At 32.6% G+C, this 19,435-nt stretch overlaps 2 protein-coding genes across 2 annotated transcripts; both read right to left on the bottom strand.

Moving 5' to 3' along the window:
• Positions 1-2,185: 2,185 nt before the first annotated feature.
• On the bottom strand, positions 2,186-4,958 carry LOC18100215 (L-type lectin-domain containing receptor kinase VIII.1). The gene has a single exon (XM_006381415.3). The coding sequence runs from the start codon at positions 4,762-4,764 to the stop codon at positions 2,617-2,619; it is 2,148 nt and encodes a 715-aa protein (XP_006381477.2). The 5' UTR covers positions 4,765-4,958; the 3' UTR covers positions 2,186-2,616.
• An 11,897-nt stretch (positions 4,959-16,855) lies between these two features.
• LOC18100214 (peroxidase 21) lies at positions 16,856-19,151 on the bottom strand. Its single transcript, XM_006381414.3, has 5 exons — positions 18,648-19,151; positions 18,106-18,254; positions 17,814-18,002; positions 17,556-17,721; positions 16,856-17,452 (listed from the first exon to the last, which is right to left on the bottom strand). Exons 1-5 carry the CDS (start codon positions 18,730-18,732, stop codon positions 17,046-17,048), a joined length of 996 nt encoding a protein of 331 aa, XP_006381476.2. The 5' UTR covers positions 18,733-19,151; the 3' UTR covers positions 16,856-17,045.
• Between the last annotated feature and the right edge of the window lie 284 nt (positions 19,152-19,435).

Raw genomic sequence — 19,435 nt, 5'->3', positions numbered from 1 at the left:
ATAGTGATTTAGTAAAAGGATCTTCTAGATTCTTTTTGGTAGATACTTACTCTATCTTTACATCTTTTATTTCATTGATTTATCAAATCAAATGTAATTTCTTAAGTACTTGTTTAGATCATTGATGAGACCTTGATTTCTTTGCTTATGCAATGACTCCATTATTATCATAATACAGGGCATTAACCACTTTTGAATGAACAATGTTGGGTAAAAAAAGGTTATATTTTCACCCACATTTAATTTTAATCCCTTTATTTTTTACTTTTTGCAAACAAAAAAATCTAATTATTGTCACAAAACCGAGCATTAACCTAATATTGGGATTGAGACTGTGATAACCAAAGTTGCAAAAAAAAAAATTAAAAAACAAAATCATTATCACAATCCACGTTGTTTCCACTTAAAATCCACAATGATTATGTTGACTTTTAGTTTTTTTTTTTAGGAACACACATTCATACAAATGTTTATACAAGTAATGAAAATCATCACTCAACCAACCTTACCAACCTTCTCTTTTAACAATAAAACAATTTTAGTAAGATGTTAGAAGGTATAATTTTTTTTTTTAGCTTTCTTTTATAATGCCTTCACATTACTTTCAGCTAGTTTTCTTTTATTACATACTTATCAAAACTTGTTTGGCATTTAAGTTGTCACCCTCAACATAAATGAGACCTCTAAACTTAAAAAAAAAATATGAAAAACAGAGTCGTCATCTAATTATTTAAAGAGACTAAGAGTCCTAAAATATGTGTTGGTTTTAGAGATACGAGTAAAGATTTGGTTTTGCTTAAGAGAAGATAAAAATCACCACTCCATCAACCTTTCCAAGGAAAGATTATCTCAACTATTTGTCTTCCTAAATTCATACCATTAACTATCTAAGTTATTTTCTAAGCTTATTTGCAAGTCATTTATTATTAGTGGATGTTTGTCTAGTTAGCATTGGACCCTAAATCATTAGTCTTGCAATTCAATGGTTTTTTTTCGTTTTTAGATTCAATATTTTTTTATATTTATTGACCCTTCTTATTATTATTAATATTATTATTATTCTACAAAAATAAGAGTTGAACATAATACTATGTTCGACCCACGTTGGTCTCTCTTTAGAGGAGACTCGTTGACTTATTATTTGACCTCGTTTTCAGGTAAAAGCATTGTGTTAGGCCTACATCAATTTTTAAAATTAGAAGAAACATCAACCTAACTATTAAAATCTAAGCTTAATCAAAACATAACGCTAACTTAATGAAAACTTGTCACCTTATTTTTAAAAAATCCTCTTGAGGTTGAAAATGTCATGCTAGGCCTATATCGGTCACTAAAAACCAGAAGACATGTTGACCTAACTATTAAAACTCATATTTTGTTCTTGATTGCATTAAAATGGTACTTCCATATGGCCACTTCTTTCCATTCATTAATTAGCTTTTTAATTTTTAATTATTTAGTGGATTTCAACTATTTTCTCAATATTTTTTTTTAATTTTATCCCTGATTATATTAAAATGATCATTGTATGTGGCCACCTTTTCCATTCAGTCCTTAGCTTTTTAATTTTTATTTATTTAGTTAATTTCAATCATTTTCTCAATATTTATCCTCATTTTCATCGTTAATTGCATTTTTTTTCTTCCTTTTTCCCCCTTCTTCTCATAATTGTTTCTCCTTGAATTTTCTTATTAAATAATTTTCAAGATATCTGAGAGGGGTAAAATATTTAATGAGCTATTATCGATCTCAAATACAAGCATAATTATCTTTGAAAAAATTCATTTGCGCGACAAATTTGTCTTTGTTAAGATAAAATAGGGTAATAAGTTTTATGGTAATCAAAGAATAATTAATAACATTTTGTTAATTACCTCCCCAATCTACTTTGAAGAAGAAAAATAAACAGAGAGAGTAAAAGATAATTTAAAACTTACAAGTCACTAAAAATAATAAAATATCTCAAAGTAGATATTTGTTGTTAGCGTTTTTAGAGACTTCTTTTGATGATGAGCTGGTGGTCGGATAACTAAACAATGGAGTTAATTAAACAATAATTATTTTCTTCTCTTTTCAAAGAAGGAATTTATACTATGTTATGATCCCATCCTCCTGTTTTGAGACTCTTTCCAATCTTGGGTGCAAAATAATAATAGTTGCAAAATAATTAACTAGTAGGGGAGACTAAAAAAAAAAAATCATTGTAAAATTAACTTCATTGTGCCGTTTGCTTGCTCATCATCTCCAAAGAAGTCTCTGAAAAGCTAACAAAAAACATGCACACACCTACTAGCCACTAATGCTTTACCAATCCTCTACTCAAACTTCTATTTCTGCTTTTGACTAAAAGCTTGCTTGTGAAGGCAAACACAAAGTACCCTCCCCCTTCCACCAAGGAGAACACATCCACTGAGAAAAGCAAGAAAATGACTCCCACCACCATTTTTATTTGCCTCTACGACTATAGTTTAAGCCCCCCCACTACTATTTGTAGTGTACCAGAAGATACATTAATTTAACACCCAAAAAAATGTCCCTACAAAAACTTGAGATTACAGTGGATGTTATAGTGTTATACAAGCATAAACGAATAATAATAATTTAAAAAAATATATATCACACTAGGTCATGACCTCTGATGAAGCTGTTTTCTGATGAGGAACTTGAAACGGCGATCAGGCCGTTACAGTCGGACACACTGTCTTGCAAACTCAACAGGAGGTGTGAAGTGCTAAAACTCAATGTAGGCTTTGCTCTTGGAACAAGAGGGACCTCGGCTTCCCCCACAAGCATCTGGACCACACCCCTCATAGCGGGTCTAGCCATTGGGTCTGGGTGCGAACAAGCTAACCCAACCAACAGAACCCTCCTCATCTCACTCTCCTCAAACTGACCCTCAAGTCTAGCATCAGCTGCCATTAGCAATCTCCCTTCTCTGTGTAAACTCCAAACCCATTCCACCAAATTCCCATTAACCGCAACTTTTCCAACCCCACTAGTCTCTCTCTCAATGGGTCTTCTCCCACTAGCCACTTCAAGAACCACAGCTCCATAGCTAAACACATCAGTTTTCTCAGTAGCTCTTCCTGTTAAAAGATACTCGGGAGCTAAATAGCCCATTGTACCCGCAGCTACTGTTGCATCTGGCGATTTATCATGTTCAATTTGCCTTGCCAAACCAAAATCTCCTAATCTTGCGTTAAACCCCTCATCCAACATAATATTGCTGGTCTTGATATCTCTATGAATCACCTGGTTTTCACATTCTTGATGCAAATAAGCTAGAGCAGAAGCAACACCAAGTAAAACTTTACGCCTATGTGACCATGGCAAAGGCGTTCTTGCCTCAAACAACGCTTTATCAAGACTCCCATTGGGCATCAAATCATAAACTAACAATATTTCTCCTTTCTCATAACACCAACCTTGAAGCCGAACAAGATTTCGATGCCTTAGAGTCCCAATTATTGACAATTCAGATAAAAACTCATTCTTTCCTTGACTGCTATGACTACACCTCTTCACTGCCACAATTTCACCAGTCTCCAGCAATATACCCTTATAAACAGTCCCAAATGCTCCGTGACCAATAATTCTATTCGCATTGAAGCATTTGGTAGCTGATTTAAGCTCTCTGTAACTAAACTCCTTAGGCATTTTAATAACCTCTGATGCAAAAGACACTGACTTTTTCACATGCTTGAATCTTTTAGAGAAAACCCAGATAAGAACACCAGCAAAAATAACAAAAAAAGCACTAGCAGTCACCACCCCTGCAACAGCCCCTGCACCCTGCTTGCAAAGTTGATTATGACACGAATTAGACTTGTCACTCTTACCACTAACGGACTCTAAACCGCTAGGAGCCAATGTTGGTGGCGGGGACTTAACAGAACTAGCCGATGGATTCATCAAACTAGCCGTCGGAGGTGGAGGTACTGAAGAAGGTGACTCGGAACCTAAACTTGACTGAAAAGAAGAACTAAAACTCCACCATTCAATACTATGAATCTCTGTACTTCCTTGTGTAGACCCAGAAAACCCAACATACATAAAATCATTAACATACTGGTCTAAATCAAGACTAAAAGACAAAATTGGTTCTTTGGGCTTAAGATTTGAGTAGGAAACAGAAATGTTGAAGCTTTGATTAGTACCATCATAATCGATCCAAGCATTAACAAGATCACCACTTTTTAGATCAATATTAATAGCTCCTAAATCACCTATTTGTGTCGAAACCATACTATTAAGATCCAAACCCACATGGTTCCCATTAATATCTTTAAACTCCACGTCCATTAAAGTATCAAACTCGACCGCCACAAAACTGGAAGCAGCCTCAGGCCCATCGTCGACGTTGAGGAGTCCAAGGAAGCCGCCGGCAGCGCCGAGGGCGTCGGAGTCCGGAGAGAGGACAAAAGCTAGGCCACCGCCGATGGAGGAAGGGTTTAGATTAGTAACAGAAAAGGAGAAGAAAGTGGAGAAGCTAGCGATGGAGTGAGCGGATGGTTGTCGGAATCTGATGGGTTTAGAGTAGAGAACTTTGCCGGCGCCCGAATTCGGGACGGCCAGGTCACGAGTGAGACGGACGCTGCCATTGTTTAAGTGAGCGTCGCCGAGGAGTTTAAGACTGCTAAGAGTTAAAGTACCGAAGTCAAAATCAGTTGATGATGCTTTGGTTCTTAGTAGTACTAAACAGAGGAGGAGAAACAGGACAATTGGTGAAGGAACAATGTGCGAAGTTTTGTGAGAGAGAGACATTAAGACTTTAACATTATAGAACTGAGTGCTTCAGATTTATTGGAGAAGTGAGGAGGAGGAGGAGATTGAGAATTCTTCACGGGTTTTTAGTGAGAGAGAGGGAGAGATTGGAATCTAAGCAAGGAAACAAAGGAATAGTGTTGTGAGGGAATCCGAAGGAGAGGTGAAGAAGACAGGTAGTAGTGTTGGAGTGACACATAGCCATTTGTAACGGTTATTTTTTCGGTGACTAAAGAGACTTTTTTTTTTTTTTAACTATTTGATTCAGACAGTTAATTAAATTATATGGTTGCAACCAGTAGCAGAGAGGGACAGCACATTAAAAAATAAAATAAATGAGAGGTTTTCATTGTACCCTACTTTAACATAGTACTGTTTAATGAAATAGTGGGGTTTTTTCTTTCGATCAATATTTTGACAATATTATTCTTTAATATTATATTTATTTTTTCTTGAAATATTTAACTTTCATTACATGGATGATAGGTTTGACGGGTTAACTAAGTTCACCTATATTTTTTTAATTAATTTTTTTAAATTTCATCTTTTAATATTGGATTAATTGAAACTTAAGCTTCATGATTTTTTTTTCTATTAGGTTATTTCAGTCTTATGACCCGAAAATAGTGTTTAACTGATTAACCTGAGTTGACTTGGGTTGTTTGTTGTGTTCTTTTTCTTAATTGATTTTTTTTTTAATTTTATCATTTAACATTGGATCGGTTGAGAATTGAGTTTCATAATTTGTTTTGATTTACTTTTTATATGGATATTTGCATGTTTTGGCATTTTAACCCCGATTAAATCGGGTTGTTTTTTTTTCTATTTTCTCTCTAAGATATTATTTTAGTCTCATGACCTAGGTCATGGATCCTTCAACATTGGATTTTTTTTTTATTGGGTTTTCCTCATCTCATAATTCGAGTCGTGGGTTAACACAATTGACCTAGTTTTTTTCTATTTTTTTAATTGATTTTTTTTCAATTTCATCATTTAATATTGAGTTTGATTGGGAATTAGACTTCATGATTTATTTTGATTTGCTTTTTATTAGGTTATCATCGCCTCATTGATGTAGATCAGCTCACTAACACTATTGACCCATTACACGTTTCAAATGGGCCCATCACAAGGTTTAAAAAGAAGGTATTGAAATGACTGGTTATGAAAGTTTCTATTGGATCTCCTGAAAGACTTGGGGATGTTTTGGAGCATTAAAAGGAGGAATCAATAAATTTAATCCATGTGCAAAAGGAACCCAATTCACCTTTATTTAGACCATGAAGTTTCGACAACAAAGCTGCCAATTTTATATCAGTTTCCATCAACCTTGTTCTATGATGTTTCCATGTGTTTTTTGGATTCCTGACTAGTTTTGAATTTCCTATTATGTATGAGAATAATAATTGTTTCCTTTAAATTTATTATTTTTATTTTATTTTCCTTGTTAGGTGAGGAGAAAACACAGCAAAGAAAACAAAAGAATCTGAGTTGACTTAGAAAACACATGTGGTAGCAAAAAAGAGCATTAAAGGCATCATTTTTTTCCTTTTAAAAGAAGGATAAATTCAAGGCTAAGATCAAAATTCTATTCTAACTTGGAAACCAAAGGGGCGACAACTTCTTTTTTAGTTCCTAGGATTATTGACAACATTATAGGTTATAAATAAGTCTTGTCTCAGACCTACAATATTTTCTTTTCTTATTCTTTTCTCAACAGCAGAACAAAACTTAGACTTATAAGCTTTATTTTTATTTTGTCAGCTACAATCAAAGCTTGTTTGGACTTAATTAATACTTTATTTTGAGCTAGGATCCAAGGCTTGTTTGGATTAGGGTTTAAGTATATTAGTAAAGGTTTTAGGCCAGTTTTTGTAAAGAAATCAATTCAACCCACAAGGGTAGATCCATTAGGGTTAATTTCTCCCAACTTTTTAAACATATGTAAAGCCTAAATTTCAGCACCTTTGATGAATAATACTTCTGAACTTTTCAGTTTAATATGTGAGAGAGATTCTTGTATTCTTTGGTTCTTGAACGAACTGAAATTGACTTATCAAAGATTAACTGATTTTATGGCATTATTCGACTTCATTCCAATAGTGTTGGTGTCTTGGAACAGGTTTCTAATGTGTCACACTCCTATCAAGCCTCTTTTGGCTTTTAAGGATCAAATCTCAATCTTGATTGTAGGTTACGTGAATACATGATCACGAGGTTCATATCAGTTGGAGTCAGAGCAAGGCTCTAAGAATATGTCATATCCTTTTAGTATTTTTGTTTTCCTAATGTTCATTAAGTTTTTTTAATGTTTGTTTCAATCTTCTTCTTCTTCTTTGTATCTGCGACATACTAGTAAAAAAAATTAATATTTTGTTTTGTTATTGTCTCTAAACATATCAACACCATAAAAGTGAAAAAATAAAAAATAAAAGAAGAAGAGAAATTATTCAAAGCTTGTTGTTATTTTTTCATAGAAACACAACTTAGAGAGAACCCTAAGCAAACCACCTTAGAATTAATTGAAATTTTATATACTTCTTACTGGAGTGAAATTGCACTATATATATAAATTTGGGATGATTTAGATATTATTTTCTTGAGGTTTCAATTCGGAGTTTAATTCTACCATAAACTGATCATACATGGGTTTCAATACCTAGGTATAAGGGAACGACCTATAAACTGAGATTTATAGTTTGTTTGGTATCAGGATACTACATATTGAATCTCATATCATTATAATATCGTTAGGTATGGGTTTCAATTATTGTGTTTTAAAATTGAGTAACAATTAGATTTGTGTCAAGTTTCAAAACATGTTTAACTTCTGTTTGTTTCAACCAAATCAGTTTATTTCTATTATATTTTGGTTATTTAAGAATCAAATAAGTGTCTTCATTAATTTTCACTTCTGTTTTATTTCACGTCTTTGTTTTGTCCATAATTCGCACAAATTTGCATTACTACTCGCGAAATTGTAATCATAGTTGTTTTGGCTTGTTTTTAGTATATTTATTTATTCTTGAGATTCTTAAGTTTATATTCATAATTGGATTGCATTGCAAAAGCCTCTGACTTTGACTGGTTGGATTTTTAGTTTTGAAAGAACCGAAAGAAAGTTATGAGGTAAAAGGTATAGTGAGTTTATTAGAGTAAAAAGTCTTGATTTTGTGTGAAACACGAGGGGTGTGAGGATATATTTTGTTCTACTCATCAATTTTTTACAGAATTTAAAGGATGTCTGAAAACAACGAATCAACGACACTAAACGCTGAATTCGTTTTCCAAATACGAGTTATGGGCCAGCAAATTAAACTCTTAACTAAGGTGACCAAGGAGCTAAAGGATGAAATGGACTCAATGAAACATTATAATAGTGGGGTTGATCACCAAAGAAGTAATTTTAAAAGGGTTGTACAAAATGATAGAACTGATTTTAATGAGTTTGTTGATGATAACACAAATGTAGGTGATGATGACCATAAGTTTTCATCCATGGGCCAAGGAAACATGTTTGGGCCGAATAAAGCAAGAAGTAATATAAGCTTAGGACATAGTGTAGTTTTTTGTCAGGGAGAATTCCTAATATTTTGGGTATCATAATGATTCATGTAGAGATTTAAGTACCATTAAGTTGAAAATATTTGCTTTCCAAGAAAAGAATGATCTAGAAGCATATCTAGAGTGAGAAAATAAGGTTGATTGGATCTTTGACTGTCATCACTACACAAAACATAAAAAGATAAAACTCGTTGTTATTGAGTTTACAAAACATGCACTAATATAGTAGGATCAACTTGTTTTGAGCAGGAGGAGGAATGGTGAAAAACCTATTGAGTCATGGGATGACATGAAGGCCATAATGAGAAAATAATTTGTTCCTAACTTTTATTACATAGAGCTCTTTCAGAAACTACAGAGTTTATATCAGGGTTCAAAAAGTGTGGAAGATCATAAAGAGATGAAGATTGCAATGATTAGGGCTAATGTGGTTGAAGATAGGAAAGCTACTATGACTAGGTTTTTTAATGGGATGAATAAAGATATAGCTAATGTTATTGAGTTACAACACTATGTGGAGGTAGAAGATATGGTTCATATGGCTTTGAAAGTGGAGAGACAACTAAAAAAGAAATGACATGTTTGGCTAGCATTCAATTCGGGTTTTTCATCATCTTAGAAGCCGAATTTGAGGAGAGAAGGGGCTGCCTAACCAAAATCTTTTGTCCATGCCAAAGCCGAACCACCTAAAGCTAAGGTTGAAACCTCTATGGGGTTCAAAGGTAAATCTAACACCCAACCTAAATATACTCGTTATGTTAAATGTTTTAGGTGTTAAGAGCTTGGACATTACACTTCCTAGTCAACCAGGTCACATTAGATCAACTACCACATGGTTTAAATTTTTATTCTTCACTAGAAAGAAAACATTAGTAGCATTAAAAAAAATTTTACGTTCAAGAAAAATCTAACCCGACCCACAGTGTAGTGTGAGTCAATAATTGAGTTTTATCTAAAACAAAGTATTAAATTGGTGTTTTTTTTTAATAATTTTGATGTATTGATGTCAAAAATAAAAATAAAAAATAAAAAATTATTTTAATGTATTTTCAAGTAAAAAATATTTTTGAAAAGTATCATATACCACAATAACAAACAGATTTCTTAATGTTAAATTGTATATGCTAATTAGAATAAAGAAAGATAAGAAAAGAATAAATAATTTTTAAGAGATTGGTCCAAAGTATGCTTTGCATCAATGATACAAGTAAAAGACTTTAACAAAGGAAAAGAAAAAAAAGAGAGAGGGAGAGGGAGAATAGTAAAACTGAAAAGAGATTAAAAAGAGAACAATGGCATAGAGAAATTGAAATAGAGTTGTCCTCAAGGCCTTTAGTTAAAACTGAGTTGCTTTAGCAGAACATGACTATATTTTTGTCTTGAACGGAAGCTTAATTTCTTTTGAAAATCAACACGAATGGTATCTTTTTGTTGTTATAAATACATCATGCAAATACAAATAATCAATCTAAAAAGAAGAGAAATTAAAGATAAATTATAATATTCATTTTAAAGTATTATGAAATTATAAAAACAATTGAGAAGATTAATTAATGAAAAAATAGAGAGCGGGGATATTAATAAAGAAAAGAAGAAGAAAGGTCAGTCTACGCATCCGGCCAAAAAATATAATTCAGGTGCACCTAGATTTGTTAAAATTGTTTTTCAAAAGAAAATGAGTAGACAACATTTCATTCACTCAAGCTTTTTTTTTAAATGGAATGAAAGACGAGTCATCTACTTAAGTAAGTATTGTAGTAGCTGTTGTGGTTGTGGTTTGAAAAAAGTTATTTTATAAAAAGTACTTTTAGTTGAGGTTGGTTTGGAAAAATATATGTTTGGTTAAAATTGTGGTTGAAATTGAGGTTGAACAAAAAATAATTTAATGTGTTTGGTTAAAAAAATGTTTTTCAAATTGAGGTTATAAAATAATTAAAATGTATATGTCTTAATATTGATGGTTTTTAATTTAAATATTGTAGATTTAACTACTATTATTACATCATGAAATAAATAATATTGATATTAAATATTTTTTATTATTTCATTAAACTATATGCAATTTCATCACGTACGAAATCTATCCAACAAGGACTACATTTTACATGGTTTCTTAAGCGCGCAACAACATCAGGTAAAAATATCATCAAGAACAAAATTGGGATTGCAATTAAATTCTGCAAATGCTACGTCATCAAACGATCTCCTTCTAGTTTTTCGAATAAAACACAATTAAAACACATTAAAAATAAAAAAATTTAATTCAATTTTTTTAAACACTAGTTTTTCGAATAAAACACAATTAAAAATAAAAAATTAATTTTTTTTATTTTAATGGGTCGGACCCGGTTCAATGCATTTAGCTCTGGACCGTAATGTTAAATACTAGTTTTTCGAATAAAATACAATTAAAAATAAAAAATAAATTTTATTTTTTTTATTTACTAGGTTGGACCCGGTTCAATGCATTTAGCTCTGGATCGTAATGTTAAACACTAATTTTTTGAATAAAATACAATTACAAAAATAAAAAATATATATTTTTTATTTTACTGGGTCGGACCCGGTTCAATGCATTTAATTTTGGACCGGACCCGATCCGGTCTGGCCGGAACAATGGAGATTCTCCACGGCAGAAGAAAGGAAAATAAGCAACACTATTGCTTGGCAGCTGCCTTCTCCAACTTTTGTTAAACCACAGGTTTGGCCACAAGAATTGATGGGTCCCACCAAAATAAAAGTGGGTTTGAAACATAACCAAACATAAAAAACTGCTGCTGGTTATAACCTCGAGTGCAGCCGCATTACCAAACGGCACCTTTGATAGAAGATATGTCATTAATTAGTACATTTTTCAATCATCTCTGATGATTGAAACAAAGTTTTTGAATTTCAAAATCTAAATTTTAATATATTTTCACCTAAAAATACATCAAAAAAACATTCAAAAACTCTAATAAATACATTTTTAGCTCTAAAAAAACTCTAATTAGTGTAATAAAAATAAAAAATCAAACTGAGAAAAAAACATCGCGACCCTAATCTACCTTTTCTAGCATGTTTAAAGGAAAAAAAATTATCTCCATTGAACTTCTTTTTATGAGACAAACTGATTGACACTAAGATCAACTTTTGTGATCGGAATGTGACTACCCAAAACTTTATCTCTTCTCCCTCAATATTCAGAGACTAAAACATGACAAAAATAAAATTTAGTATTAAAGTATAAAATCCTTAAACATCAAGAATTAAACATGTATAAATTTCCTCTCCTTTTTAACCATGAAAATGAATTAAAGGGCTATGTATTTTATATGTGTATTAATTTTGGTCCTTGTGCATCCAAATTTTTTAACTGTAACCTAAAATTTTATTTTATAATAACGATATTTAATTTATTTTAGGAATATTCTTAGACACTTCACAATGTAACAATGTATAAGAACATGCAAAATGAAACAAATCATAACACATAAAACAATATCAATATAACTTGCAATGATGAAATTGCAAAGAACTTTATTTTGATTACCGTATTGGAAAACAATTTAGGGGCCTTAAAGGGAAAAGAGCATAAAAAATGCATAGTCTCTACAATGCAATCTACAATGTTTTGTGTATTAGTGAACAGTACTGAATAACTATGGCTAGAACACCCAAATTTGGGAGCGCGTTCATACCCACAGCTAGAGTACGCGTGCGTTGCGAGAATATGCATTTCTTTCACGTCAACTCAAAAACGAAGATAACTAGTAAAAAAAATAAAAATAAAATTAAGGATTGCTGTGCCTGTACGTGACTTTGTGGAATAAAAAGGTTAATTTAACGGTCCCAGGCAAGGGAGGGGCCTTCAGACAGAGGGTGCCATATATATACACGATCCAAACCACGTCACGTGAGATCATGAGACTGCGTGGATTCGAGAGTTTTTCAACTTACGAGTTTGACCTCTTGTGTATGATTGCGCTGAACATGGCACCATTCTGTACCGAACGCACCAATGTCCGGTGTGTTCCGTATTGTTTTTTTTTAAGTGATTTTTATTTTAAAATATATTAATTTTTTTATTTTTTAATATTTATTTTTAATATTAATATTTTAAGAAAATTTAAAAATATAAAAAATAATTCAAAATTAAAATTCTTTAAAAATGCGGTTGGATTATAATGTCAAACATCACTAAAGGATAGTGTTTGAGATTGTGGTAGCGGTTGCGGTTTAAAATATTTTTCACTTAAAAATATATTAAAAAAATATTTTTTTATTTTAAAAAATTTATTTTTGATATCAACATATCAAAACGATCTAAAAACATATAAAAATATAATTTTTAGCAAAAACAAAAATTCAAAATTTGAAAGAACGCGGTTTGCACCGTGTTCCCAAATAGACTTTATGTCTTAGGTGGTGTTTAGCATTGTGGTCCAACTAGACTTTTGAAGATTTTAGAAAATTTTTGAAAATTTTTTAGCTTTAAATTAGTTTTTTTAAGATGTCAATTTTTTTTTTAAGATAAAAAATTATTTGAAAATATCACAGATGAATGGTATTAATTGAAATATAAATTTAAAAATTATTTTAAAAAAACATATTAAAAGAAAGGTATCAATAAAAAAAGTGAAACTAAAAAAAATAATAGTCTTAGTGTTGTGACTTAACTTATTAAACCTATGATTCAAGTCATGCACTCAAAAAAGTTAAATAATATTTCTTCTCTTTATATATATATATATATATATATATAATTGTCAAAAGACATAACGGCTATTAATCTAAATATAAATAAAAAAATAATTTTAGAAAAAAAAAATGAAAAAAGCATTGATGTTCCAAAAAACAAGAAAAAAAAAACAAGAAAACTAGATATTGTTGGGTCTGACAAGTTAGGCCAAGTCAGCCTAGCCCATTCATTAGCACAATGAATTGCCTTTTTCTTATGTTGCATTTGTTGTCTGCCCTATTTTTTATTGAATAAATTTTTAAAAATATTAGACAATGCGTCGTCTGCTTTTTATATAATCCGACAATTTTGGTGATTGAAAAATCGAGCCAGAAGGTTTTTTTGACTTAAAAACTTGTTTTTTTTAATTTTTTTGATCCAAAACACCTAGAAAACACCTTAGAAGCCATGATAAACTTATCCATGGCCTCTAAAAACCCAAAAACTCGTCCCAAAACTCAAAATCAACCGAAATAAAAAATCTTCCTAGGCTCATATATGTTTTTTTTAGACAATTTCAAGGTAAACAAATCACTTAATATGAACTCCCTTCATCAAATGACACAATTTGACACAAAGTTTGAGTTCTTTGGTGGCCTAAATCAACGTCAGTGATATTTTTTCTATTTATATTGGAACCCGGTGACCTCTCTCTTCTCTCTCAAATTAATAACTAAAAAATAACAAAAATAAATTTTTATACCAAAATAAAATTAATAAAATATTAAGATATCGAGCATTTATAGTTTCTAAAATATGAGAACCAAATTAAACCTTTTGTGTTAACTTGAAATCATCATCTATTTATTGTGTCTTTTCTATTTTGATTTTTGATTTTTTAATTTTATCATTACCCAACAAATTTTATATATTTCTCCTTTAATTTGATTAAAAAAAATGCAATTGTATATATATATATTTTTAAAATCAGATTAAAAGAACAAAATTTTATATAGTACATCGTCAATCACACGAGGATAAACAACGCAATATAAGAGTGGAAAAACCAACTACTTCTAGTTTTCTACTTAATTGCATGTTGGAATGAAATTGGTGGATCTAGATGGGATCCCGGCCATTGTTAGGTGGACATGCATGGGACATCTAATCATTACCTTTTCCACCTATCATATCATCCGACTGTTCAGGAAGAGGGACGGGAGTGGTAGTCTGAGTGCAGTTTACTGTCGTGAGAATTGCTTCCATTACAAGCAAGAGATTTTATTGGATAGGATATTACATCAATGCTGGATTGAACATAGAAGTACATGTGCTTATTTCACCTCAGCCAAACACCGTGTTTGGAAGTGTAGTTTGGAAGTGTTCACAAATCCAAAATGTCAAGAGTTCAATTATACTTTCTTGAATCACATTGTTTCAAGTCTGGCTTGGTAGCGCAAGCTTAACCTAACCAGGAGCTTGAATGATATTCTTCCACGTTCGTTTAAAGTAAGAAATTCTCATGGTTTGATGTTGTGACAAAATTCATACCATACACACCAATATTTTGGTGATGGAACAAAGATTTGTTAGTGTTTTCTTAAAAAATATTTTTAATTTGCCCAAATGAATTTTGAAAATATATTTTGAACCTAAACCATGATCACATATCCATCAAGTCTTAGGATCCATTTCCAGCACCTCTTGAGCTCGGGTGGGCATCGAGTACTAGGGGTGAGCAAAAAAATCAAAAAATCGAGAAAACTAAAAAACAATAACCGAAAAAACTGAACCGTGAAGAAAAACCGATTAAAATTTTAAAAAAACCGGCTGGTTTGGTTTTGGTTTTATAAGCCTAAAACCGAAAAAACCGAACCGAATCCAAACAAAAAAAACAGAGTCAAACCGGAAAAAAACCGAGTCAAACCGACCCAACAAAAAAAATTGAGCCAAACAGGAAAAAACCAAGCCAAAACCGAGCCAAACTGGTTTGAACCGGTTTTGTCCTAAAAAACCGACCGGACCGAACCAAAACCGGTCAATTTGAACCGGTTTCGGTTTTTTTTTTATAAAAATTTTGATTTAATTATAAAAACCAAATCAAATCGAAAATAATCACCCTACCGAACATCCAATGAAATACAACAGCATGCTCAAGTTCAGGTGTTGAGCCCACGCCCAGCACCCCTTTGGCTCATGTGTGGAGCCTAATTCCAAGCGCGCTGGTCATGCTCCCAATATTTTGATAGCTAGATGAGGAACCCCAAAACGTACTCTGCTAGAGAAAGGTCAGAATAAAAGCGAAAGGAGCAGGACCACATGCAAAAATAACAAATCCAAACGGTCCAATTCATTACTCAATAGAAGAAAAAAAGTAACGAAACTATGACTCCGAGAGATATAGTTCAATTAGTTAGATCATAAATTTGCTCTTCAGAGATCACTAGTTCGAATCCTATAAATTTTAGAGTCATTAGAAACTTACATTGTCGTTAACTTCAGTGTCCGTAAAATTAGTCGAGATACGTGCAAACTAGCTCCAATATCTATGGTAATTTTTTTTTTTTTAAAAGTAACAAAACTATTATTTATTAGGTAGAATTAGATAAGGCAATGGGGTATATTGCACATTAAATGTCTTTGTTTGTTTACAAGGATTGCTTCTTTGCCAAGGATACTGAATCTTCAACTACTACCCATAATTGTCCAAAACGGACAAGGTTTTCTCATATCACGAATTATATTCTTTTAGAAAGGTCGTTCCTTACCCTTTACTACTGGGGGAATAGGCAAATAGCTTAGCATATACTACTTGGTTATTATTTTTGTACTCAACAACAACCCTCAAAGAAATAATTCCAAATTTAAATCTCGTCAAACTTTTTTTTTAATTAATATAGATGTTCTGATCAGTTTATGTGCATCTCGACTAATCTCATGGGTCCTGCCATGTAAGCCTCTAATGACCCTGAGAGGGCTCGAACTCGTAATCATTAAAAAACAAATCTAATATCTGACTAATTGAGCTACCTCTCGGGATTACATGCAAATCAACTTAATGAAAGTGTAATAAAATTAGTTATGTTCAATAAACAGTGCAATTAACATGAACAGTGCATAGTGATGCACTGTTTATGTGAACAGTGCAAGAGAATTGCACTGTTCACTTGCACTGCGTGGATATTTTTTTTTTAGTGTGTTAATTTTTTTTTAATGTGTTAATTTTTTTAATATTTTTTTTTAAAAAAACTAGTTTAGAGTGAATTTTATACATGATAATATTTTATCTAATTTTATTACACGCTAAAAAATTATGAAAACTGTTGTTCTTATCGGATGTATTTCGTACGTAATTGAATTATAGATAGTTTCATGGAATAATAAAAAAATATTTTATATAAAGTATGATTTATTTCATGACATAATGACAATAGTTAAATCTATAATATTTAAATTAAAAATCATCAATATTAATATATATTTCTTTAAATTATTTTATAACCTCAATTTTAAAAGAATTTTTAATCAAACACATTAAATTATTTTTTCTTCAACCTCAATTTCAACCACAATTTTAACCAAACATCTATTTTTTCAAACCAACCTCAACTAAAAGTACTTTTTATAAAATAATTTTTTTTAAATCACAACCACAACAGCTACCGCAATATCAAAAACACTCTAAGTCATGTATACTAACACAAGTGACATGGCATAAGGATGGTTGCGTTTGCGTCTACGTTCTCCAAAACCTTTCAATTTAGCAACCTGAAGCAAAGCATGGGCCGTGAATATTACTTGTCCATTGTCATTTTGGATTATTGGGCCTCGATATTTGATATTCATATAAAACGCAGATTTTCCAAGTGACATAATATTTTAGAAGCATTTCATTTCCACAAAGGGCCTAGGTACGCCCAAAAACATACGCAAGCTCTTCAAGCTTTGTGACTTTTTCTTATTATCCCATCACAATTCACAAGCATATACATCGCTTGTATGAAGAAATTGCAAGTTGCTATTTAATTAACCAGGGACATTTGTTTCTAGCAATTTGCTAATTGCTATTAACATAGCGGCAATCCTTCCTTATCTCTCCTTGGTTACCAGTAAGTGGATTGTTCTCTGACAACAACACCACAGCCCTTGAAAATTGGTCATGGAAGTAGCCATTATCAGCAGCCATCTTCTCAACGTATGGAGACGTAAGTGGATCAGAAGTCAATTGTTGATCCACCATGAGAAGTCCCTTGTGGCCCAATAAGTTTTTGTAGTAGTAATTATCAAGGATCATTGGTGTTTCACGATCATTTCTTGCATATAGAACTGCCTGTGGATCGGGATCTGGGGTCGGACACCGGCCTTTAAGGTACTCAGCATAATCAGGGTCCATAGTTGGATCAACTGTAGGGTAGATCCTGTGTACTAGATTCACGCAGTGAACTCGGCCAACAGAGTGACTTCCTGGAACAAGAAAAGAACAAATGAGGCTACCAAAAAACAAAAACAAAAATCACAGAATTAGGTTTGTATTTGTTAGAAGTGAGAATTATCTGGTAATCCGTACCTAAAAGAGCAACTGTTCCTTCAACGTCAACGCCAATGGATTGAAAGCGGGAAAGTACCAACGAAATGCTATCATTGTGATTAGGGATGAAGTCTTCGACCACTGCTCCATAGCTTTCGGTGCTGTCACTCCGCCCTGTTTTCATCTCGACCCTCGGTCCTCCTAACTGTAATCACATTTCAAAATTAAATCTCTTAGATTCCCAGTTTTGCTCTTCATAGTACTTTGATTTCTACTAGTATAAATGTACACACGTACCATGACAATGCCGTCTCTAGCTGAAAGAGCAACAATATCAGCACAAGAGACTGTCACAGGGCATTCACTCTCCAGGGCCGCTTTTATGGTGTTTACGTACTTAAAATTCCTCATTCCAAGGCTCCTTTGCGATGCTTTCTCTGATTCAATTCCATTCACGGTCTCCAGCAAGAGTGACGCATCGCATGACTACAAGGGCAAACAAGCAGTTAATTACCTCATAATTAGTACTAGCTAGCCTATTAATTATGTTAATTAAGTCCAACATGGTGATGATATATGGTTAGAGTACCTTGACTATGCAATCATGGAAGAGATTCCTGACCCATGAAACAGCTGTGTTTCCATGTTTATTGTACAGCTTAATGACTTGTTCTTTGATGATCTCTTCAGCTCTTGGGCAGCTTTGCGCGTAGTAATTGAATTGGAGCTCACTTTTACCTGAGATTAGAATCAATAAAACACTTGTTTTAATCAGCACTTCCGAATCTATACGTGAGATGTGTCGGAAGTACACTGCGTTAACAAAAATGCTTCTCTAGAGCTAAATATTGCTGTGTACACACTTTTACAGCATGCCTTGACAATTATAATACTAGCCAGGGAACTAGTAAAGATTATTTGGTGTCGCTTAAAATAAGTTAATCTTGGTTACGTAGGTTCAAAGTCTAACGTCTAACGAAAAGAAAGTTGGTAGTGGTAATAGCTTAAAAACATGACCCACACGGCAGTTGGTTCACAAATCCACTGCGACTGGCTTACACTGAAGTCTTCCATGGGACATCATAGAAACAAGATTAAAATGTAGAAATGAAAGAAGATAAAATCAATTACCAGAATAAAATTGCAAGAGTAAGGGCAATAAAAGAAAGATCAAGGTGGAGCTGCAAAAGTGCGTCCTGATGTTACTACTTGCCATCTCTTTTCGGCTTAAAGGGAGCTCCTAAATTGATTTCGTGTGTTCAACTGAGGAAGTGTCCTTCTCTTATATAGAATAGCTTCACAAGTGCGCAAGATAGGATTTCAAGCCTCTACCAGGCCTGAGCATCTCCACCAAGCCACTTTCTTTGACCTTTCCGCCATTTCCTCCCCACGCCTGTGAACCCACTTGAACCACTGTTCTTCGATTATATTATATAAACAAGACAATTAGGAGTACATTATTATTATCACTATTAAAGTTTCTATTTCTAGAAGAGAAAGGGGTATCGTATACATCTTGTATTGGATCGGATAACCGTTGAATTCTGGCAAATATATAATTTGCTGCCTAGCTAGCTATAATTATAGACAAGCACCATGGGCCACGTGCATTGGCTTAATCGATTCAGATTTAAAATTGCAAGACAACTAATGTGGCTTGGACTTGATAGATCTTCAATATTTATACCTGCAAATCGGTAGATTGAAGTAATTGTGTATTCTACGTTGCGAATGAGTATTCAAAGACTTGGGTTTACTGCATAGAGTAATATGTGGAAGAAAGCAGATCAAGCCGGGACAAGAGAAATTAATTCGAGACATTTTCTGTATTATACATGTCTTTCCATGATATCTACGAGAGGATGTTTGAATCTCTTCACCAAAATAGCTCTCAAGTGATTAATTAATGGAATATCACA

Source organism: Populus trichocarpa, chromosome 6, assembly GCF_000002775.5.
Source record: "Populus trichocarpa isolate Nisqually-1 chromosome 6, P.trichocarpa_v4.1, whole genome shotgun sequence".
Taxonomy (NCBI): Eukaryota; Viridiplantae; Streptophyta; class Magnoliopsida; order Malpighiales; family Salicaceae; genus Populus; species Populus trichocarpa.
The sequence above is the reverse complement of the archived record's forward strand: the minus strand, read 5'-3'. Positions and strand labels throughout refer to the sequence as shown.

Bases quoted from the DNA above. Each gene is read 5' to 3' on its own strand.
- LOC18100215 (XM_006381415.3), bottom strand. From the start codon at position 4,764: ATGTCTCTCTCTCACAAAACTTCGCACATTGTTCCTTCACCAATTGTC.
- LOC18100214 (XM_006381414.3), bottom strand. From the start codon at position 18,732: ATGGCAAGTAGTAACATCAGGACGCACTTTTGCAGCTCCACCTTGATC. The intron at 18,003-18,105 runs GTACTCTAACCA...TTGCCCTTGTAG, and splicing joins TCCATGATTGCATAGTCAAG to TCATGCGATGCGTCACTCTT. The intron at 17,722-17,813 runs GTACGTGTGTAC...ATGTGATTACAG, and splicing joins CTAGAGACGGCATTGTCATG to TTAGGAGGACCGAGGGTCGA.